Below are 24,539 nucleotides of genomic sequence, written 5' to 3' on the forward strand. Positions count from 1 at the left end.
TATAAAGATATATTATAACCTCTTATTAACTTAACTAAGAAAGATATTAAATTTAAATAGATAGAAAAATAAAAAATCCTTTATTATAATTAAAGAACTTATTATATAAGAACCTATAATAAAAATACCTAATCTAGAGAGACCTTATAAAGTTAAAATTAATATCTTAAACTATATCCTTAGTAAATAGCTTAGATAATAAGATAATAAAGGAAGATTATATTTAGTTATTTTTTTTCTTATAGAAGCTCTATAGACCTAAACTAAACTATAATATTTATAATAAAGAACTTATAATAATTATCTAGTATTTTAAGGAATAAAGGTATTATCTTATAAAAGTAAAATATAAGATTAAAGTCTATACTAATTATAAAAACCTTATATTATTTTTAATTATAAAAGACCTAAATAAAAGGTAAATTAGATAATATAAAACCCTTATAGATTATAACTTTAAAATTATATATTATAAAGGATCTAAAAATAGAAGAGTAGATATACTTAGCTAAAGAAAGAACTTAAAATTAGAAGAATAAGTAAATAATATATTTTTATTATATACTATTAAGAATAAGAACCTTATATTAAGTACCTAAGAAATTAATATTACCTAGTAAGTAAAGCTAGATAAGATATAGATATAATAAATTATATTATATAGTAAAAATAATAATTACTTAGATAATTAGGAGATAAAAATATACTTATATAAGGAAGTAGGAAACTTCTTATATAATAAATAGTAATATATTCCTAGTATACTTTAAGAGTAACTTATTAGAGAAATATATAAATACCTATTATATAGATATTAGGGTATAGGGAAGATAATTAGTTAACTAAGAAAATCCTATAACTTCCTAGAAAGTAGAAAAATAGTATAATAAATTATAAATAAATATAATATTTATTAAAAAGTAAAAGTAATATAATATACTCCTTATAGTAAACTATAGCTAATATTATTACCTAAAAGAGTATAGTAAATAGTTATAATAGATTTTATTATTAAACTACTAAAATTTAAAAAACTAATAATAGGAGTTAGTTATAATAGTATCCTAGTTATAGTAGATAAACTTATAAAATATACTTATTATATTTTTTATATAAAATCTAGTAATATAAAAGATCTAGTATATATATTTTATAAAATAGTTATTATATAGTATAGTTTACTAATATAACTTATATTAAACTAAGATAAACTATTTATATTAAACTTCTAGAAATACCTAATAGAAATAATAAAGATTAAATAAGGCTTATCTATAATATTCTACCTATAGTTAGATAGATAGATAGAAATCTTAAATTAAATTCTTAAATAATACCTATAAAGCTATATTAACTATTAATAAGATAATTAGGTAGAATAGCTATTACTTATATAATAAACTTATAATAGCTTAGAAAATAAAAATATAAAGATATTACTATTTAGGGTAAACTATAGATTTAACCCTATTATTAAAATATATATAGTATATAGTATATATATACTAGTAGCTATAGTATATATAGTAATAATTACTAAAATATAAAAATACTTATAGTAAGAATAGATATTTCTATAGAATTAAATAAAATATTATATAGATAAAAAGAGATTACTAGTACTAATCCTAGAGAAGGGAGATAAAGTTTATCTTATCTATAAAAATATTAAAATAAAATAACCTAGTAATAAACTTAAGTAGAAGAAAATTAGACTATTCCTTATTAAATAAAAAATATTAGATATTAACTATAAATTATCTTTATCTAATAAAATAAGAATCTACCTTATTTTTTATATATTATTATTTAAAAAGGTACTAGATAATTCTATACTTATTATAAGAATTATAGTAGAAAATATAGATAAATATAAAATTAAGAAAATACTTAAGGCATAAGGGAATATTAAGAAATATAAATATCTTATTAAATAAAAAGAATATTTAAACTCTAAAAATACCTAGGAACTTACGAAGAACCTTATAAATTACTTAGACCTACTAAAGGACTTTTGCTAATAGTTAGTAAGGGGCCTAACTTAGGAATCTTACTTAAGCTAAACTATAACTAGTTAGGCTTATTAGGAATACCTAGTACCTATAAGTTATAAATAACCTATTATTCGTAGGAATTTAAGGTAAGAAGGATATTATCCTCTTTATCTAGCTCTTATATACCCTACTTAAATAACTTCTAGCTCTTATTCTTTATTAAATAATAAGTTTTATAGATCTACGTTAAATAATTTATTATTTAAGAAAGCTAGACTTATAGCTTAACTAAGTACTTCTTAGCCTTCTCCTTAGTATTATCTAGTTTTTTCTATTATATAAGTAAATATAAAACTAGAAAAATAAATTAGTAAGAAAATATATAATAAAAGGAAGGATAAGACCTATAAGAGAATATTACTAGTATACTATTATAGGAATAACTATAGTAAATATACTCCTTATAATAAGTCTTACTATTAGTAAGGTAATACTTTAACTAATAGTTAAAATAATAAGTATATAATATCTTAATATTTTAACTATAAAAAGTAATAAAGGACCTTAGGGTATCTTACTTATTAGACTTTTAGGAATAAGGTTTCTCTATATAACCTAATATATTATTAGTATATAATAATAAAAGAAGGAAGTTTTATATACTTACTAAATAGATAACTAGAATAAGATTAGTAGCTTTAAGGATAAACCTAATAAAGGAAGAGTATTATATTATAAATAATAGGAAATAATATAAGGTAACTAGGGAAGTAGCCTAGAAGGATAACCTTATAGTGCCTATAGGCTCCCTAATTAGGCCTTATAGTTATATAACCTTAATAGATTACTAAAGTAAGTAAGCTAGTAAGTTATAAAGGGATTATAGGAGTAAGTAAGCTTATAATCTAAGAAATATAATAGCGAGATAAACTATTATATAAAGGAAGAAGACTATAGTTAATCTAGATAGTTTAGATCTCTATTAATTAATCTAAATAATAATTCTACTATTAAGAGTTAATCTCTTAATAGACTTATAAGCCTACGATATTACTATAAATTACTTATTAATTACCCTATAGCTATTTAACCTAACTTACTTCCTAAGAAATAGACCTATCTATAACTTAGATTTAAGCTACTATTATAGATAGCTACCCTACACCTATCCGTCAGGATAATATAGGGGCCCCATAATAGAGGCACTTAGGAGATCTACTTATAGGCTATCTAGCCTATTATTACCTATAGTCTTATAGCGTAGTATACCTATAGAGAAAGGCTACGTAGCCCTGCCACAGGACTTAACTACCTCTAGGTAGACTACCTTAGGAAGGTCATAGGCATATTCTAAGCTACCCTAGCCTACTATATTAAAACTAAACTATAGGTCCTACCTCTAGACCTATACCTTATAATATAGAAGGCTAGGACCCTACTTTACTAAGAAACTAATAGGGCTATAGAGTAGCTCTAATATATATCTACGTAGGCTATAAGAATACTCCCCCTTACCTAATAATAATATTAGAGACTAAAGCCTACCCCCCCCCCCTTATAGGCCTATATAGGAATCTACTATATATATTTATAGTAGAACTAATACTAGACTAGAAGAGAGCTATATAATAGCTCTAATAATAGACTAGCTATAGATAGGAGGAATATAAAACTACTTAATAGTAATAATCTAGGTATAAGATAGTATTCCCTATCTATAGACTACTATAGCTCTATCATAAAGCCTAGGAGGCCTTATTCCTTACCCTCCTATACTATCTTACTACCCTAATTATATAAATATATATAAGGAAAATTAGCCTTAATAACTTCCTTTTCTATAAGAAAGTACTAAGGATAATATCTCTAGAGTATAGATATAATATAAGCCTAGAGGATATCTACTATATTATACTCTACTACTTTACTTACTCCTATTATAGACCCTACCTAGTCCTATTATAGGACTAATAAGAAGTAAAAATTATACTAAATAACCTAAGGACTATACTATAAATTATAAAGTAAGTATTTACCCTCTAAAGGTTAACCTACCTATAGGACTAGAGCTAGGATAGCCCTAGGTTAGGTATATAATAGGGGAGTTAAAATATATTAGAAAAGTAATAGAAATATAGGTTATTTAGTTACTAATATAAGCCTATTATAGCCCTAATATAGAATTATATAGCTAGAGTAGAGTAAAATAAGATATTAGGTATTATACTTATCCCCCTCCCCCCTAGGCTCTTACTAGCCCTATCCTACCCCTAAAGTACCCCTACTATACTTTACTAGCTATATATTATAAAATAAAATAGAATAATATTTAAAATTTATAGGCCCCTAGTAGCCCTAGTATACTCTTACCTATCCCCTACCTTTACTATACTTTACTAGTTATATATTAAAAATAAAAGAAAAATTAAAATAAGTAAATTATTATAACTAGCCCCCTCCTAGGGCTAGTATAGCTCCCCCCTGCCCTTACTTCTTCTCCTTCTCCTCCTCCCCCTTCTCCTCCCCCCCCTTATCGTTACTAGCGTCGTTATTAGCGCTAGAGCTCTTAGCTAAGCTCTTAGACCACTAGTATAGGTCCTTCTTTAGTACCTCTATAGTACTAGGAAGGCCCTATACTAGGGCTACTAGGAAAAGGTCCTAGTTAGTAAATCTATAGTGTAAGATCTACTATATCCTAGCTAACTCCTTAACTAGTAAGGGATTAGCTAGGACCTAATAGGGTCCTATATTATAGCTAATAGTAAGAGTCTAGATAATTACCTATACTAGGGTAGGGGTAATAGTAGTAGTAGTACTATAGTAGCTATACCTAGATAAGGCTAGGGCCTAGTATAAAGACTATACTAAAGGCTATTAGGTATTATTAGTAATAATAAGTAATATAAGCCTACTATAGGCCTACGTTACCTCTATAAGGAACTTATAAGTAATAGTAATAGTATTAAGTAAGTACTTATTAATAATCTATCTTAGTTAGTACCTAACTTAGGTCTAATATAGGATACTTATAGGATTATATAGCTATTTTAGTTATATATATATAATATACGTAGATATATATATCTTTACTAGGAGGGAGTTAGCGAAATAGCCTTATCCTAGCTCTACGATAGTACCTACTACCCTTCTAGGTCTTAATAACCTAACTATAATAAAGTAACCCCTTAGTTATATATATATAATATTATATATATAGCTTATTATATAGCTCTATAATAGCCTTAGATAGGCCTACTATAGCTTTACTTACTTTCTTCTTCTTATTTTTAGGGTAGATACCCCCCCTAGCCCTATTATAGCCCTACTTATTATCTAGTAATAGTAATAGTAATAGCCCCCTATTAGCCCTAGTAATAATTAAGCTAGGTATAATAGTAGTAGACTATAGGATTAGTACCCTAAACTAATAGCCCCTACGTAATACTATAGTAGTAATATAATAGAGGTAACTTACTATAATAATAGTAATAGTTATAATAGTAGTAATAGTATCTCTATTAGTATTAGCTATAGAACTATAATAGCCCTAGATTAGAGCTAGTATTATTTAAATTAAAGATTAGACTATTAGGTAAACTTAGTAGGATTATATTTATAGTAATATATAACTTAAAAAATATAAGATCTATAGGCTATTAGCTTTAGAATATATAGTAATTAGTATAAGTATACCTAGAAGATAGATAAGTATATATATATAAGAATTAGTAGGGTAGTACTTATATTAATAAGGTTAATTAAAGAGAAAAAAGAAGGAAAAGAAGGGAAAAAGGCTAGGAATAATAATAGCTTATATAGCTATAAGTAAATACCCTAAGTAATAGCCTATAAGTATAATAAATAATAGTAACTAGAAAGTAATACTTATTAACTAACTACTATACTATAATAGCTACTTACTAGCCCTATAGTAGTATAGATAGAAGTAAACCTATAGGTATTTATAGCCTAAAGTAAAGTAAAAATAAATATAAGTATATAGACTAGCCTCCTCCTTTTCTCCTACCCTATCTCCTAATACCTACTAGTATACTACTAGGGCCTAACTAGGCCTAGATAGGGATAATATAATATAGAAGAGAAAATAATTAGCGATAGTAGATAGTATAATATATAGAGGAATAGTAGAGGGCCTAGTAGAAAAGCTAGACATAAGATAGGACTAGCTAAAACCTAATAGGGAATTATCTAGGACTAGGCTATAGCCTACTATACTCTTTTATATTTCTTAGGATTACCTAAGGTTACCTTTTCTAATAGCTCCTAACTACTATAGCTATAATACTTATAAGGGATTACTATAGGTCTAACGTAAAAGTAAGGGTTTTTCTATTAGTACTTAGTTTTTTCCCTCCCTAACTAAACCTATAGAAATACTATATAAGCTAAGGCTTAGTTAGTATATAATTATTAATTAATATCTATTATTATTTATAATAAAGATATAAAATAAAGTTAGAAAAGTAAAATATTTTATTATACTTAACTTAAGAGGAGCCTATAACCTTATATAAATAAAAAAAAGTTATAAATAAATAATAGTATTTAGGACTATTAAAGGATATTATAAATACCTAGTAATACCTTTTAAACTTACTAATATACTAATAATATTCTAGACTATAATTAATATAATCTTATATAAGTAAATTAGAGTATTTATTATAATTTACCTTAATAATATCCTTATTTACTTAAATATACTTAAGGAATATAAATAATATATATATAAAATACTTTAAACTCTTTAAGATAATAAACTCTTAGTAGAAGTAGCTAAATATAAGTTTTACTAGAATAATATATAATTCTTAAGATTTATTATTACCTATAGAGAAATATAGATATATTAAAATAAGATTAAAGTAATTAAGGAATAGCTAATACTAATAAATATTAGAGATATAAGAGTATTTATTATATTTATAAACTTCTACTAAAAATTCTTAAAAGGATATAGAGATATATTATAACCTCTTATTAACCTAATTAAAAAAGATATTAAGTTTTAATAAATAGAAAAAGAAGAAAAATCCTTTATTATAATTAAAAAACTTATTATATAAGAACTTATAATAAAAATATTTAATTTAAAGAGACCTTATAAAGTTAAAATAAATATCTTAGATTATACCCTTAGTAAATAACTTAGATAATAAGATAATAAAGGGAGATTATACCTAATTACCTTTTTTTTATAAAAGCTTTATAAACTTAAATTAAACTATAGTATTTATAATAAAGAACTTATAGCTATTATTTAGTATTTTAAAGAATAGAGATATTATCTTATAAAAGTAAAATATAAGATTAAAGTCTATATTAATTATAAAAATATTATATTATTTTTAATTATAAAAGACCTAAATAAAAGGTAAATTAGATAGTATAAAATCCTTTTAGATTATAATTTTAAGATTATATACTATAAAAAGTCTAAAAATAGAAGAGTAAATATACTTAGCTAAAGATAGGACTTAAAATTAGAAGAATAAGTAGATAATATACCCTTATTATATATTACTAAGGATAAGAATCTTATACTAAGTACTTAAGAAATTAATATTATCTAGTAAGTAAAGCTAGATAAGATATAAATATAATAGATTATATTATATAGTAAAAAAGATAATTACTTAGATAATTAAAAGATAAAAATATATTTATATAAGGAAATAAGAAATTCTTTATATAATAAATAATAGTATATCCCTAGTATACTTTAAGAGTAACTTATTAAAGAAATATATAAATACCTATTATATAAATATTAGAGTATAAGAAAAATAATTAATTAACTAAGAAGATCTTATAACTTTCTTAAAAATAGAAAAATAGTATAATAAATTATAGATAAATATAATATTTACTAAAAAATAAAAATAATATAATATATTTTTTATAATAAACTATAGCTAATACTATTACCTAAGAGAGTATAATAAATAGTTATAATATATTTTATTATTAAACTACTAAAATCTAAAGAACTAATAATAGAAATTACTTATAATAACATCCTAGTTATAGTAAATAAACTTATAAAATATACTTACTATATTCCTTATATAGAATCTAGTAATATAAGAGATCTAATATATATATTCTTTAAGATACTTATTATATAATATAGCTTACTAATATAATTTATATTAGATTAAGATAAACTATTTATATTAAATTTCTAAAAATACCTAATAGAAATAATAAAGATTAAGTAAGGCTTATCTATAGTATTCTACTTATAGTTAGATAGATAAATAGAAATCTAAAACTAAGTTCTTAAATAGTACCTATAAAGCTATATTAACTATTAATAAGATAATTAGATAGAATAGCTATTACTTATATAATAAGCTTATAATAGCTTAGAAAACGAAAATATAAAGATATTATTATTTAGGGTAAACTATAGATTTAACCCTATTATTAAAATATATATAATATATAATATATATATACTAATAACTATAGTATATATAGTAATAATTACTAAGATATAGAAATACTTATAATAAGAATAAATATTTTTATAGAACTATATAAAGTATTATATAAATAAAAAAAGATTACTAGTACTAATCCTAGAGAAGGGAGATAAAATTTACCTTATCTATAAAAATATTAAAATAAAATAACCTAATAATAAACTTAACTAGAAGAAAATTAGACTATTCTTTATTAAATAAAAAATATTAAATACTAATTATAAACTATCCTTACTAAAAGAGATAAGAGTTTATCCTATATTTTATATATTATTATTAGAAAAAGTACTAGATAATTCTATATTTATTATAAAAATTAAAATAGAAAATATAAATAAATATAAAGTTAAGTAAATATTTAAGGTATAAGGAAATATAAAAAACTATTAATATTTTATTAAATAGAAAGGATACCCTAACTCTAAAAATACCTAAGAACTAATTAAGAACCTATCTAGTTACTTAGAACTATTTATATAATTTTACTAAAGAGTAAAGACTTATCCTATATCTAATTAAAATCCTCTAGAGTAATAATAGATCTAGGAAGCTTATTAAGGCTATTTAAAGCTAAAGCCTCTTACTAGAGTATTTAGGACTATATCTCTAAGAAATAATCTAGTTTTAATATAATATTAATTTCCTTCTATTATACTTAAGCTAAAATAGAGTAAGCTACTATAGTAATAGCTATAAGGTAACTAATCTCCTAATACTTATATTATACCTCTTATTAAAGAAACTCTTTCTAGGACTTAATATAATTAAACTCCTCTATAGAGAAGTTACTATTATAATAGATAATATTCTTCTTTATATAAGAAAAGTACTTTAAATAACCCTTAAGGATAAAATAAAAGAAGCCCTTCTCCCTATAAGATATATAATAACCTATATTAAAAAGCTAAAGACTAACTTTTTTAATTTAAGAAATAAGATTATAATAATATTAAGTAGAGGAATAATAGGACTTACTAATATAGAAATTAAATATAATTTAGTTATAAAAAGAAAGAGGATAAAAAAAGAAAATTACTTACTAGAAAGCTAAGACCTAAGCTAAGGCCTATTATAATAACCTTAGAATAAGGCTAATAGGGAAGGAGTATAATATTATAAATATAAAGTAGCTTAGCCTATAGAATAATAACTAGTAAAAAATAATATAACTTATAAATAAACTAAATTAGGAAGATAAAGTAATATTATATAACTACTTACTTAGACTAATATACTTAGATAGTTTATTAATAAGTATATAAAGTAAAGTAAGTAAGAGTAAGTAATAAAGATTATATTAAATATATTAGGATAAGAGAAGACTATAGCTAGTCTAGATAGTTTAGATTTCTATTAATTAATCTAAGTAATAGTTCTACTATTAAGAGTTAATCTCTTAATAACTATTTAATAATATTACTTAAATATACTACCCTATAGCTTTAAGCTTAACTTACTTCCTAAGGAATAGACTAACTATAACTTAGATTTAAGCTATTATTATACCTAGGTCTAATATATACTATAAAGTAATATAGTAAAGGCATATAAAAACTTATTATACTATTAACTTATATAGGCTATAAGGGGCTATAAGATATATTATACTAGGTAATAATATACTTAGACTAACTTAATAGCTAATATAATATTATAAATATAAGTAGATAAGATAAGATACTATAGATAGCCTAGTAAGAAGTTATAATAGTAGCTTAAATCTAAGTTATAGATAGGTCTATTTCTTAAGAAATAAGTTAGGTTAAATAGCTATAGGGTAGCTAATAAGTAGTTTATAGTAATATTATAGGCTATAAGTCTATTAAGAGATTAACTCTTAATAGTAGAACTATTACTTAGATTAATTAATAGAGATCTAGACTACCTAGCTATAGAAATACCTCTTCCTTAAGTACTTATCTATCTCTCTATTATAAGCTTAAATTATATAGCTTATCTAATTATTCTAATAATCCTATATTACTAGATTATCTTTATAATCTAATAAGCTATTATATAACCTTTTTATCCTAATTAGGTCTATAGCTAGGCTATCTAGGTAACCTAGCTTAGCCCCCTATATCCTATATAGTAGTATTTATAATATAATACCCCTCCTCCTTTAGTCTTATCCTTAAGGCTATTAAAGTAGGCTAGCTAGGTAGTAGGTAGTTTTATTTTCCTTCTTATATTATTATATCCTATTATATTATCTAATTATATAATAGCTATTCTACCTAATTATTTTATTAATAGTTAATATAGCTTTATAAGTATTATTTAAGAACTTAGTTTAAGATTTTTATATATTTATCTAATTATAGGTAGAATACTATAGATAAGCCTTACTTAATTTTTATTATTTCTATTAGGTATTTCTAGAAGTTTAATATAAATAATTTATCTTAGTCTAATATAAACTATATTAATAAACTATATTATATAATAACTATCTTATAATTTAAAGTCAAGTGCGCCGGTTTTGGCCACCGAATCGGGTGGTAAACGTCGCCGCCTTTGGTGGGAGAAACCGGTGGGGCAGCTACCATTTTTGGTGGTTATGGAGCCACACCCCTCCTGCGTCGTTACGTGCACACCCTGCTCTACCTTCTCTCTTTACATAAAAGTAGCTTGCCTGGCCCGGACCTGTCCAACAATACACCACGTTCAACAGTCTTTCGTTTTCCTCCTCCGGTCATGGCAGTCCACCGCGACATTGCAGAGGCCCTTCAGAAGGCCGCGAAGCGGCGCCACCGAGACACTGCGCTACGCAAGGAAGCACAGAAGAATGCGCTCCTGGCCGAAGACTACCATACCCTGCAGCAGCAGTTGAACAGCACCCAGTTCATCCAGCCGCTCGATGCAGCTACGACCAAGTCGAATATTTACTACATTAAAAAGAGGTTCATAAGGTGAGTGACTAGATGGAGTATCATTATTGCATCAGGCTCGATACTAACGGCGCCAGGTTCTGCCAGGCAAACAAGCACGCGCACTGGCGGACGTCTCTGCAGCCGCGCTACAGTGACAAAGGATTCATCATGACCTTCCTCCACTGGATCTGTGAAACATACCTTCAGAAAAGACGCAAGAAGTCCAAGAAAAAGACCGTGAACCAATACTGGCGTGACTTTAAAATGCTTTACCGCCGCTGCAATAAGGGCCAGGTGGTCAACCCAAATCATTGCGAGGAGATCAGAAAGGTATCTGACCGAGAACCCGACTGTACACTCCGGCATAGACTAACATTGCCTAGTATATTAATACCGAACTCAAGGAAAAGTTCGGTCTAGACGATCAGCCTGGAGCCAAGCCCGTTCTGAGCGTAGACGACCTTCTTCTGGGCCTCACGCATCATTGGTCGCGCGACCGTAGCGTGTTCCCTACCGAGGACGATCGCCTTGATCTGCCAACCATTATGCTTTTCCAGGCATATACAGCATGCCGACCTGCAGAACTCGTCGATGGGACAAAATGCAGAGCGGCTAGCGACCCCATGCTGGATGACTGTGACCGCGAGGACGCCGGTGGTAGTGAGCCGGCTGCGGATGATAAGTTAGCGCGAGGTTGCAAGCAGCGACCCGGCAACCCGAGCCTCCCCAACCGCAGCATCAAGCAAAAGCAGAAGTCGACCACCAAGTCAGGCTACGAGTCTGAGTTTGATACTGATTCCGATCTTGACGATCCTATCTTCGATGGTGTTGACGAAACCGATGACGGAGAAAGCGACGGCGACGGCGACGAAGACGACACAACCGACACTAAGTACAGCGATGCTGCCAACGAAGACGATGACATGCTTCCGCCCGAACCAAACCCCCATCAGCCGACTGCTACAATAGAACAAGACGAAGACAAATATATCATCCGCCTACATAAAGCATTATGTTATGAAGATATCGTCCTCTGGATCGTCAGGGACCCAAACAAGGGAGGAAGAGACGTGCTAGCTATGGAGGTGTTCTTTCGCCACCATAAAGGCGTAGATAATAAGCCTAAACCGTATGTATTTCGCTTTACGCTTTGTTACGAGCCGGACCACTGATTAAACACACAGGACAATTTTTTTATTCCGTGAGAACCCGCTGCCCATTCTCTGCCCGATCAGCCATATCTTGGCACGAGCCATCCGTGACGATGCAGTTGATGTCGGCGGCTTCTCTCACGCGGCGCCCTTTTTTTCTACCAAGATTGGGAGGGCTGCCACCAAGGTAAACTGGAAGACGTCGATGCTAAAAACTCCCATTTTTCGACGATCGGTACGAACCACGGCAGGGACTTGGGAGAAGTCTACAACAGACCCCATGAAATACTCCGCCTACGCGTTCTACCTTGACAGAATCGGATCGGATTTAGGCTCTGAGGATAAATGGACGTCGTACTGTATGCGCCGCGGCAACGTGAATGCCCTTCTGAAGGTCGCGCCGAATCCTGTCGTGGACCAGGTCATGCGGCACGACCCGATGACTGGGTGCTTGGCCAACGCTTACCTCAACCGGCGAGTCGGGTTCAACACGCAAGATGCGTATCTTGAAAGAGACCCATCTGCGGATGGGCTAACCAAGGCATTCTCGCATATGAGCATTCGATGCAATCCTGAAGTCCCCCGCGAAATCCCTAAAGCAGAGCTGGCCAGGCTTCCGCCTGACCCAGAGGTAGTGGAGCTGACGAGGGAGGTGAAGCAAACAGCGATCAGACTTCGGCAGCAATATGGATTCATCAAGTCGGCACCAGCAGATGAAAAGGATAAGTACCAGAGACGCCGCTGCGATTTGCGAAATGCGGAAAAGGCTTTTAAGGAGGATATGACAAAAATATACCAGGAGGCCTACCGTCGACGGATGCACAACGAAGAGCTAGAGAGGCAACTGAGTGGAACGGCCGTTGAAGAAAAGGCTGAGCCCTCTGTTGAGCACCAACTCCCCGAGAGAACCTACTTGCAGCCCATTCTTTGTGATTTCAGCACGGACATGGGTTTTAAGGAGATGACAGGCCGCAAAATTCGTGCCATAGATGGAATGGTTCGTCTCGCCGGCTGCCGCGAGGTGCGTCGGCCACAGGGGGTCTCTCCTTGTGATGCAAGCAGAGAATCGTCTCCTGAGGTGGCTGAGTCCAAGTTGCTCCTCAAGCCCGAACCATTCGAAGACATTCCTCTCCTGCTGGGCAAAACGCAATGTATCTACTGCGTGGGAGATAAGCGACTGACTTATGCGGCTCGGACGAGAAGGTTCAATCGTGTTTCTCACATGATGGACCATGTCGAAAATGTTCATCTTCGGCACGAAAAAGGCAATGCGAAGTTTGTGTGCCGCCACCCCGGATGCCAGCATCTTGGTGACTTTCTGATGAGCTTGGACCACTTTAAAAACCACGTCCAGACAGTACATGGGGTGAAACTTCGCGCGTGAAAGCTGTTGAATGTTATCGAAGACGCCAAATTACGGTTTCATATCTTCACATATTATAGTTAGTCAGTGTACCGCACAAACTCTGGTGACTTGGGTACAACAGCTTGGCATGCCACTGCCCGTGCTGTGAGGGAGCTGCGGGGCGGCACATTGGGTGAACTTTGCGCGGAAAGAGGTGTCAAAACCTGCACGAACGTCTGATCATTGCGTTCTTACGGACCATGAATGCCATTATAACGTTTATACTGAGGCAGAGACAGAAATACGGTAAAATACAGCCGTGCTTTTAGAAATGCAGAATTGATCTGTGCAATCTGCTGCGGCCCCTGCTTGTTTGGTGCGTGACAGCAAATGATTACAAGAACGGGTTATTCTGTGTAAAGTACAGTGCAAGATCGTATCCTATGATGCCGTTCGAATGCAGCAGTGTCTTTACCTCCTCAGTTTGAAGAATGACCTTGCGATGATGATGCAAGCCCTTTATGACGGCCTGCCGTAAATGACCGAGACTCTCAATCATGTCAGCGTATGCCTCGCCGGCAGCGGCCGCAAAATCAGCCGCATCGACAGCACCACTCAGCGCCTGTTTGAACTTGGCAAGCGCAAGTACCTTCAGCTCATCGACTGCGTAAACCTCGGCCAGCTTATAGACGAGCGAGTGGATTTGCAGACAATGTTGTTGGGCGGAATCATCAATAGGATCATGTGTGGGACAGGCTTGCGTATCGTAATTGGTATGGTAAAAAAACTGCATCATGCAGTCGAAGGCGATCGGGTGCTCTCCTCGAAGGTCGACGGTGTCTCGGTCTCTCGCAGTGACCGACTCGAGACTGGGACCTATACACGGCAAGTTGGGGCTGGCGCTGTCGCTCAGACCATGATCAGAGCTTCCGACCTGGCCCTTGATTGCACCGTCATCAATAGTGTCGTGCAAAACGCTTCGCAACGCAGCCTTTCTTGGGAAGCGACTAGCAGTCTCAAGTATTGTAGAGTAGCAGAAGACAATGGTTACTGTGGTCTTGGCCCGCCCAACATGGTGGTTGCCCTTTCGGGCAATTCTCGGCCGCGTCAACGTTGCCGCTTGTTCCACGACCAGCTTAGGTGGCATCGATAGTACTGAAATTACGCAAAAATGGTTACTCGTTTCCGCAGGGGCAGGCGATCTGTGGTTCGGGGTTGGAGGTACATAGCCGGGAATGGCATCCCAGTACATTACAAATACTTTGCAGCGCATCGCAGCCTCCCTCCCCGCAGTCTATGAGAGCTAATTGCGCTGAAAGATCTGCCAAGTGCTTCTGACAGGAACTATGAGTTCAGCTTCTTCTCCATGAGATCTTCTGCGAAGTCGCCACCTTCGCGGTAAAGCTCTCTAAAAGCCTGCCGCTCCCACAGAGCTGCAAGATTATTCTTCACTTCCAAAATAACAGCAGTTCTGAGCGATGCTCCGCGACTCTTTGTGGTTGATTGGTAGATATCGCGGATGCAGTCAGGAAACCTGTCACTGACCCATAGTTTTCTAATTTTGAAGGCGAACCGCTCTGACGCGTCTGTTTTCAGGCTGTCAACGTCGAAATATTCTGCCAAACAGTACACTCGGACATCGCGCGCCAACTCCTCATCATCTGGCTCATCTGTGGCGGTCAGCAGGAAGTTTTTTTTTACCGGGCGGAAATACAAACCTTCAAAAGCTTCCATCTTCGCTGGGTCGTCAGAATAATCTCCAGTGTACATGTATTCAAACACTCGCCAATATGCATGTGGACTGTCCTGGTCAAATGTAAACTCTTTGCTTTCGCTCTCTGCATATTTTCCCTCCAGCGCACGTCTGAAGTACGGACTTATTGCTGCCAGCACAAAGCTGTGAGCAGACAACTTTGTTGCGCCTTGTTGGGCGTGGATATTGATCGTTACGTCGGAAAGTTTTGCGTTGTTAAATAAGCTTTATGCTGAATGTCAGCAATGAACAAGAACACCACAAATGGTACTTACGCTTTTGCCGCCTGACTGAGAGCCTCCGCATTTCGACTCGGCTTGTCAGTACTGGTATGTTCCCGGCTCGGCATGTCGGTACTGGTAAGTCCCCAGACACTCTCTGTCGGTTCGGGTTCGGGGTACCAGTACAGGAGCGAATTCTTCTTGGACTTTGGCATACTCGGATGCGATTGTGAGAACGAGGACAAGGCAGAGGCTTATGTTTTGGGTTCCAGGCCGGGTTACAACGGGGACAAGTCATCGTGCTGCCCAGCAGGCATAAGCCTTGACCAATTTGGCCAACCATGCAAGGACACGTCGAGTTGCATATGTACGTTGGAGAGACACAGCTTTCAGTGGCTATTTTCGAGGGTTACCCTTCTTCCAGTGGGTCTTACAGGATGTCCCGCCACTTAGGCGCACGCCACAGGCATCGATCACTAGAGCCCTCGTCACTAGGCTCATGAATAGCGGCATCGGTATCACAGGCTCACATGCCTTTCTAGAAAACCCAAGTAAAGTGCCAGACCCATTACAGTGTAGGGTTTTCAGTAATCCTGAATCTAATCATGCTGGATGGCTCCTAGTTCGTGTTTGATGATGAGAGCGAGTGTATTGCCCTTTTAACTTTGCTTCTCTGATGTCGCGGCGGTGCAATACAGTATTGTAGGGGTAAGAAGAATGACTTCTCAGTATGGTTTAATAAAATCTTAAGCTTCGTACTTCAGCTACCACCGGCCATCGGCCCTTAGCCATGAAGGCCTCGGCAGTTGGGTTCACGGTACTTGTGACACAATACTGCATTGCTCTAAGCACTCGAGTATCCAGGAACCGGTCTAGGCCCCGTAATTTGGCCGGCAGACCAGAAGCTGATTCGTCTATTTGACCGACGCGGTCGGTCAAATCACTGGATCAGCTGTTATAATGCTTACGACTCGGCGATTCAATACTAGACTTTCTGCCTCAAAAGTACAAAATTGACTACACCATCCCTTTGTGACCGTACAGTAGATTTGCTCAAATTTCTGACACTTTGAAGTCCTCATCTCGAGTTATCGCGCAGACTGTAGAAAACCCCTGGGCAATCTCCGTTTGCCATGGTCGCTTTGGAGTGCATTTCCCTTCCGCTTCATTCTCATCCTTGAATCGTCCTTAGGTTCTGAAATCAATGACGCGAGATGGAAATCTATAACCATGACGCAGCGTCGTTCAGCATTCCACAGCAGATTTGCCGCAGTTTGATCTTGATGTACCACGCCATTCTTATAGATTGTCTGTATTGATCGACTGGCCTCCGATTTCCGTTTCGACGACGCCACATGTCCAGCCCATGACATCAGCATCATGTGGGTCACTCTCGCACCACCGGGCAAGAGATAGCCAGGATCAAGCGAAACCATGCCTAGGTGCACTGGTATTATGTACCCCTGGAGATTGGAGAGTTTCCGATAGATCTTGCCTTCGTGTGTCAAGTGGCTGGGGTTCATAGACGTCGTGCCCTTGCCGACAAATGTGTAGCCAAGCGACGCCATCTCCAGCTTAAAGAGAACTCCACTTATCCCGCATTTGCCCCAACCATCGAGTGCAAGACTGACCTCGTACACGTCCTCGCGCAGCTGTGTGGCCATCAGCTGGGTGAACTTCATAGCGTCAAGTGGGTGTCGGCCGTTGCCTTCAACGTCATGGGACAGCACGTTAGGGCACTTCCTGTCCAGTTGATGACCATGCTTGAGGCCTAGAAGACATGCTTGGGTGCAGTACTGCCTCGTAAATGCTGATGCTGGGTTTTTGGAACCACTGTCCTTCCTCTTGTTAGAACCTTGGCCTCGTTTATTGGAGCTTGGCCCTATCTTGGTCCACCGTTGAGGGCTTTCTGCTCCGCCGCGCTTGTCGCCATCACCCCCTTCGTCATCGTCACAGGTTTGAGAAGGCACCGTGGCATCTTTGCAGGACGCTCTCGACCGCAGTGGGTATTTGTTTGTGGACGGGGATCCATCAGAAAGATATGTCTTGTCCGTGCCCCGCGAGGGCCATGTTGATGGTGAAGCTTTAACATCTGACTCTGGTGGAGTTGCTGGATCTTTGTAACGCGTCACCTTCCATATCTTGAGGTGAAGATTGGCATGATGTAGTGCCTCCTCAAGTGAACGGCCTGTGAGCGTCGTGGAGCGGAGGCTCAAGAGGCAAAAGCTGGCCAGTTGAGCGACCGCAGTCTGGTATAGTTGGCTGATCTGCGCTTCGGTTGTGCCTTGCGCTTCCACATTGTTTGGTATGCAAAGGCGCCAACGTAGGACTAGTGGCTCGGCTCGGTCATAAGTAAGCTGCACCAAAGACTTCCCAGCGGTGACAAAGCCGTAGTCGACCGCGTACGACAACATGTAGTTAAAAACCTGTATAAGCGCCATGGCAATCCTCGCTTCTTCTTGCTCTTGCTTGCGAAGCTCTGGATCCCTTGCGTACTGCTCACATAGCACCCACTCGTGAACATCCACAAACAGCGTTTCCTTGGCCAGCGCAGCCTCGAGATGCTTTACGGAGAGCTTGTGCGCAGCCTTATAATCGTAGACAAAGACCACGCTCTCCTTTCCATCCAGACCTTTCCTGATGCCTCCTCCGTCCGGTTTGAGCTTCGGGGGTGTGATTGCTGGCGTAATATCAGTCCTTCTCGCTTGCGCATCATCGCTCTCGTCTCGGAAGTCTCGAACATTATCCGTGAATCGTAGATCGGCGCACTGATACCTCTGGCATAGCTGTTTTCTTTTCCAGATAGGCTCTAGAATGTTCCAGGTGGGCTCTTCGACGGCCGATTTCTCAAAATACTCAACCGCTTTCTCATTACCGGCTTTTTTTCGTATGAAGCTCGTTCCGATATTTATTGTTGTGCTCTGTTCATGAAACAGACGTTCCTCGCCGTGAATGCTTCTGATCTCTTCGAACTGCTGATGATGTTGGCGTTCGGTATTGGCCTTCCAAGGGCGAAGCCACCTGGGATAAAATCGACCGTCAACTGAGGTTGCGAGGCCGGTAGAGCTCTTCGACGCGTCAGCGAGCTTGAGGTTTTGATAGAGATGGAAATGACAGTTGTGCAAGTACTCGGTCACAGTCGTCTTTTGGTTTTTACGTCGCTCGTCTTCCTCTCGTGCCTTGGCTTCTTCCTTCTCGCGTCGCTCGTACTCTTCTCGTGCCCTGGCTTCTTCCTTTTCGCGTCGCTCTTGCTGCAGCTGTCTTTCGAGCTCACGAATTCTTCTTCCAGACATCGTGATTGATTAGTATGGGCCGGATCAGAGGACCACTGGGCAAATGGGTGAAGCGATTGAGGGATGATGTTGATTAGGCAAGGTTGCGGGCCTAATTGTAGAGGCCATCCCTTAGTGGGGATTGTGATGGCAGCCACTAAAAAGGTGCCAACCACGAACTACGGGCCCAGCCCAGCTAATTAGTTAGGCAGCGCACTTGGACTCGTTGAACCATTGCGCTAAGTACCACCTTGTAGGAGCTGGAACTTGTATCTGGCCAGGATTAGCTGCGTGGTATCGGACAGCCAACAGTGCTCAATTCTCCAGCTACCGAACGGCTCCTCAACCACGCTTCGTAGCCCGAAATTCACTGTCCCTATGCCCTTTACCCTATTTCGCTTGCATGTGAAGTGATTCAGCTGCACTGCATCTCATGTCGGGCACGTTGCGGTTGCCTTGGTACTCACACCACAAGGTAGCCCGGAGGGGAAGCACCTCCACAGCACTACCTTCAACGAAAGAGATCCGAAAAAAAATGTTGGCTTTATGGAAGTGTCAGACCGCGATTCGAAGGAAGGCACAAGAGTGCATGCTGCAAAATCAGTTGTGCTTGATACAGAGTTGCAACCTCCAGAAGTCGTTCAGGAGCACTCTTTGCATCGCGCCCAGACCGAAGACTTCGAAGTCTGGCTTCGTCAAGACGAACCTTCTCCGGAACAGCCCATAAACAAACGCATTCAACAGCCGACACCTGACTATGATGACAACGATACCGAAGATGCCAGGCGAAAGCGTCCACGCCTCGCTGGAGAGGTCTGCCAGAACGCATTCGTGGACAGTGGTCCCACTGCTCGCCCCTACCGAACGGAGCGAACTGCTAAAATCGACGTTGAGCGCCAAGCAATCGTAAAAGAGCTGGCATCACCCATCAAGTTTGGCCATTTGTCAGAAGACCGTTACACTGCTACAAATTCACCGAACCTCCGGACTCAACCGAGTGACGATGCCAGTCAAGGTCCGGGTGAGGCGCGTCTCATCGAGCTACCTGCGTACTCTTGCACAACGCAGACTCGCTCATTGGTTTCTGCGCTGGCTCTTGAAGCGGCGGCACCACCTCCACGAGAAGAGTCAAATTCAGAAGCACGACTGTCCTCGCCAAGCGCCTCCGCCGGCAGCTGCGCTGTTTCGGGCTACCAAACCGCTCTTCAGAAACCGGCACTGGTAGAGCAGCCCGCGGCAACGCTGACCCAACGACTGTCCGGGGATCAGCAAGCCGCAGACATGGTCAGGCGAGCTGCAAGCATGTATCAGCGAGCCGAAGACTTGGACCGGCAAGCTGCAGACCTGGCGAGCCGAGCAGCAAGCATGGACCAACGAGTCGTAAATTTGGACCGGCGAGTCGTAGATTTGAACCGGCGAGCCGCAGATTTGGACCGACGAGCCGCAGACCTGGACCTGCGAGCTGCCAGCATAGACCAGCGCGTTGCGGAATTCGATCAGCGAGCTTTGGATATGGACAGGCCAGCTGCGGGAGTGTGGCAGCGACCTGCAGACTTGGACCAGCGATCTGCAGACCTGGAGGAGCGTTTCTCAGACCACGACCAACGCATTGGATATTTACGCCAGCAATCGCGGGCTCCTTCCCGACAGCCGTCACGAGCAAGCAATCATAAAGCCGCGCAGCTGCGCCCTGGCAGTTATGCCAATGGGCATTTTGATGATACTGACTATTCCGGGAGCGAGGATGCTGGTAGTGTCTGCGCAAACGAGGAGGATGCCGGCCATCGACTCAAAGCTGCACACTTCAGTCGTGGACGACTAAGCTCAAAACAAAAGAATGACTTGATACGATGGAAAAATGAGGGCAGGTCGGATGACTGGATTGCGAAGCAGCTCAATAGGAAGAAGGAGAATATTCCGAAACTTGTTGAAGATGCGCGCAACAGTATTGGATAGTATAGTTAATAATTTTGTAACAACAATATTGACTCTGACTCGTTGAAACCCCTGAAAAATCTAATATGAGCACGACGTCTACATGCACATAGTATTTGTGCCCTGCCCTTCGGCGACACTGTCGAGAGAACTTGACCTTATCAGAACTGAGCCTTGACTGAGCTCGACAGAGCTTGACCGAACTTGACAGAGCTCGACAGAGCTTGACAGAGCTTGACTGAGCTTGACTGAGCTTGACTGAGCGTGACTGAGCTTGACTGAGCTTGACTGAGCTTGACTGAGCTCGACGGTGTTTTAGTGAGCTCTGACTGAGTTCACCTGTTTCCCCCCGTTTTGCCACTGAGCTTACCTTTTAAACTTGCTTTCGAGGTTGTGGGTCCAGCCTTGGAACATGACGTGTTATGCTCAGCACTTTCATGCCCAATGCGGTTGCTTCATGCTTTCGTTCATAGCAGTCCAGGCGTGTTGCGACTGCAGCGGCCGAAAACGACCTGTGCTCTACAGCATTGCTGAATCGAGAAGATGTGCAGCAAACAGTTGCGCTTTCCGATCCATCGTGCGTTTTGAGCTCTCAGAGATAATGAGAAAAAAAAAAGGCGATATTCATTTCAAATTAGGTGTCCCGCTTGGGGGGTTTCGCCGGAACTTTTCTCGTCAGAAGAGTGCTTTACACCGTCGAGCGCAGGTTTCTACTTCTATGCCTATACTCAGTGCTCGGATCTGGTGACATGCCCGGTGGTAGTTTTATGCTGTTTGTGAGCGGGTGCATTTTGGCTTAATGAAGGCAAGAAAAGAAAAACACCTGGTACTGTCCGCAGCACCAGTGCCACGATTAGCTCAGCCTTTCCTGTCGGAACGACAGAGACTGACTACAATCGCGCCGCAGCTTTGGTCTGGTGCCAAGATTGGCCATCGAGGAGGTATTGCCGAAATAGGAAATTCTACCTCACGAAATCAATTGAGCTAGCCCCTGAAGGCTCCCGATTAGGGAAAATGCCAATCCCCATTTTTTGACGTGGGACAAAATCAGCAGAAAGCTTCCGCATCAAAAGAATGCTCCGTCAGGACTACAAAATTTGCCAGGCATCTGCTGGCTCGATACACAAAATTTGCTACCATGTATAGTACGGCACCTGGTCGTGGTTTGGCCTGTTGGTTCCCTCTATATAAGAACTCGTGCTTGCCTGGGGTACTCGGCGATTCTATGGTATTCTGATACAAGTAGAAACTCGGCACTATGAGATTTTCCTTGGCGCTCATCGCTTTTCTTCCCCAGCTCGGCTTCACCATGGCAAGAGCCATGAACTCTCAAGTAGACAAGTCGTCTCCAGTTGAGAGAACCGACTATCTCAGCGCGGAGCAGCGGCAGCCTGCACTCATTGGTACCACTGGCGTCTTGCAATAGCAGAACGCAGGCACCAAAGCCTCAAGATCACGGAGGTGACTTGCGTATGTTAAACTATTGCAATCCTTCCTTAAAATATCAAATTTGGCCTGACGTCACAACTAGGCGAGCAGAAAGTCTGATATTCTTCACAAAAGATAGCTATGGTATTACATGCTGCAACGACTGGCTTGATGGGTCCCTGCTGAGAGCTCACACCCTTCAACCTATCAGAACGATTGCGTTGATTGCCATTGCTGCTTCCAAAGCGCTAGTTTCTTGCTTTTCACGGCACTTGAGATGGTAAACACTCATAAACTGCCTGGCTTTGGTCTGCTCTACACGGTGCACACGGTACACCGGGCTGTAAACATCCGTCACGCTGCTTCATGCACTATCCACTCAGTCAACCTCATCAGGCCAGTGACTATGGTCCAAAATACGCCCGCACATGCAGCCGTCGCTCAGCTCTAGGCGACGTGTGCGTATGACACGATGACTCTCTGACAGTCGCGAGATCCTCAATGATTGCGATCTATGACGCAGAATCTGTGGCTCGAGCTGGGCATGGCTTATCCGACACACAATGTGTTTCTTCTGCCAACAGAACTGCTTGAATCGATAAAGATACCGAGAACCAATTCAATCTGAATCTCTCGACGGTCTGATGGCTACGGATGAATAGGATACCCTTCGAAAGCCACAAAACGTTGTTGGCGATCACGGCTTGACTCACCAATGTTGAACTGTTCGAGCCTGACACATCATCCCACAGCAACCGAAGGCTACGAGGCGCTCCCCACTGGATCCATTGCGACGGCTGCATTGGCTGTCGGTCAAATAATGGAAAAGGAGGTTGTGTAAGGGTGTGTGGAGGGGGGGAGGGGGGCGTCGCGGTGATGGCTTTGATTTTACGTGCTCCTCAGAGGTGTCATGGCAGAGAGCGACGAAACTATAAGAGGGCGTCAACGGCCGCTTACTTTCTGATATAAATTTCACTCCAATCAATTTCTTCTGTTGCTTCAAACACGCCTCCTGCCGACGAAATGCCGAAACCTTCATTGGAGCAAAGACCCCAACCGTCGAAACCTCCGAGCCCGCCCAGAAACATGACTGTCCTTGCCAAAAACGCTCGTGGCGTGCATAAGAATAAGTCGATGGGGCCGGATTCACATCTTCGTGTGAACAACGTTTGCTACAATCTCGGCAGAGCACAAGCAAGCCTCAATATTCGAGTAACGTCAAACACACAGCAGCCTGCAGGTGACGGATGCCTTCCGGTCACGAACACACGCATTGCAGAACGCACAGCGCGCAGTGACCGCGGTAATAGTCCTGAATGGCAGCTAATTCTACAAACAACGCCTAGCCTTCCAGATTTGTCGAAAGAAATCATCACTATCAGTGATGATAGTGAGTCCGATGACTCCGGTCTCGAGTCTGATGACTCCGATCTCGAGTTCGATGACTTCGATCTCGAGTCTGAAATGTTGCACCATACGGGAGTTGTCAACGGCGATCACAAAGTTGAGCACCAGGATGAAAACAATGACAACAAGTCACAACGCTTCTCATGGTAATTTGAATCAGTACTCCATCACACTCACAGTTCTTGCTAATGGGTTCAGCATGATTTGTTCCGAAATCGTTCCGTCAAAGGAGGGGCAACAATGTCGGGGGTCGAAAAAACACTTTTACTGCTTGGATTGTCTACAAAATCTTGCCAAACATACAATCAGCGAAGGAGGTGCCGTTATTCGATGCAAAATAGACAAGAAAATCTGTTCTGCCCCATTCCTTGCTGAACAATTTCAGTTTCTGAGTTCGCGAACCGACGATCCTGATTGCAAGTCGCTTCTCGAACAAATTGTCATCAACGAGATTCGACGCGATCTCGAGCCAATTATCAAAGATGACGTCAAATGTCCGTTCTGTCCCTGGTCGGAGCAGTACCCCGACATTGATACAGAACCTGTCTTCCGCTGTCGAAACCACAACTGCAACTTGGCAAGTTGCCGACGCTGCTTACATCAAGCACACCCTGGACTTGGATGCGGCGAAGCTGCAGCTGTGTCTGTTTC

General features: G+C 38.5%; 4 protein-coding genes across 4 annotated transcripts; 2 read left to right on the forward strand and 2 right to left on the reverse strand.

The window, feature by feature from the left end:
* Positions 1-11,200: 11,200 nt before the first annotated feature.
* Positions 11,201-13,911, forward strand: V2A60_002330 (uncharacterized protein; the record flags this gene model as incomplete). Its single annotated transcript, XM_083253681.1, has 4 exons — positions 11,201-11,415; positions 11,472-11,706; positions 11,760-12,505; positions 12,561-13,911. 4 exons carry the CDS (start codon positions 11,201-11,203, stop codon positions 13,909-13,911), a joined length of 2,547 nt encoding a protein of 848 aa, XP_083109807.1.
* A 355-nt stretch (positions 13,912-14,266) lies between these two features.
* On the reverse strand, positions 14,267-15,019 carry V2A60_002331 (uncharacterized protein; the record flags this gene model as incomplete). The annotated part of the gene is made up of 1 exon (XM_083253682.1): positions 14,267-15,019. The coding sequence occupies one exon, from the start codon at positions 15,017-15,019 to the stop codon at positions 14,267-14,269; it is 753 nt and encodes a 250-aa protein (XP_083109808.1).
* A 197-nt stretch (positions 15,020-15,216) lies between these two features.
* Positions 15,217-19,139, reverse strand: V2A60_002332 (BTB/POZ domain-containing protein; the record flags this gene model as incomplete). Its single annotated transcript, XM_083253683.1, has 3 exons — positions 15,217-15,542; positions 15,591-15,850; positions 17,308-19,139. 3 exons carry the CDS (start codon positions 19,137-19,139, stop codon positions 15,217-15,219), a joined length of 2,418 nt encoding a protein of 805 aa, XP_083109809.1.
* Positions 19,140-19,664: 525 nt separating this feature from the next.
* On the forward strand, positions 19,665-21,074 carry V2A60_002333 (uncharacterized protein; the record flags this gene model as incomplete). The annotated part of the gene is made up of 1 exon (XM_083253684.1): positions 19,665-21,074. One exon carries the CDS (start codon positions 19,665-19,667, stop codon positions 21,072-21,074), a length of 1,410 nt encoding a protein of 469 aa, XP_083109810.1.
* Between the last annotated feature and the right edge of the window lie 3,465 nt (positions 21,075-24,539).

This window comes from Cordyceps javanica, chromosome 1 (assembly GCF_051103115.1).
Source record: "Cordyceps javanica chromosome 1, complete sequence".
NCBI lineage: Eukaryota > Fungi > Ascomycota > Sordariomycetes > Hypocreales > Cordycipitaceae > Cordyceps > Cordyceps javanica.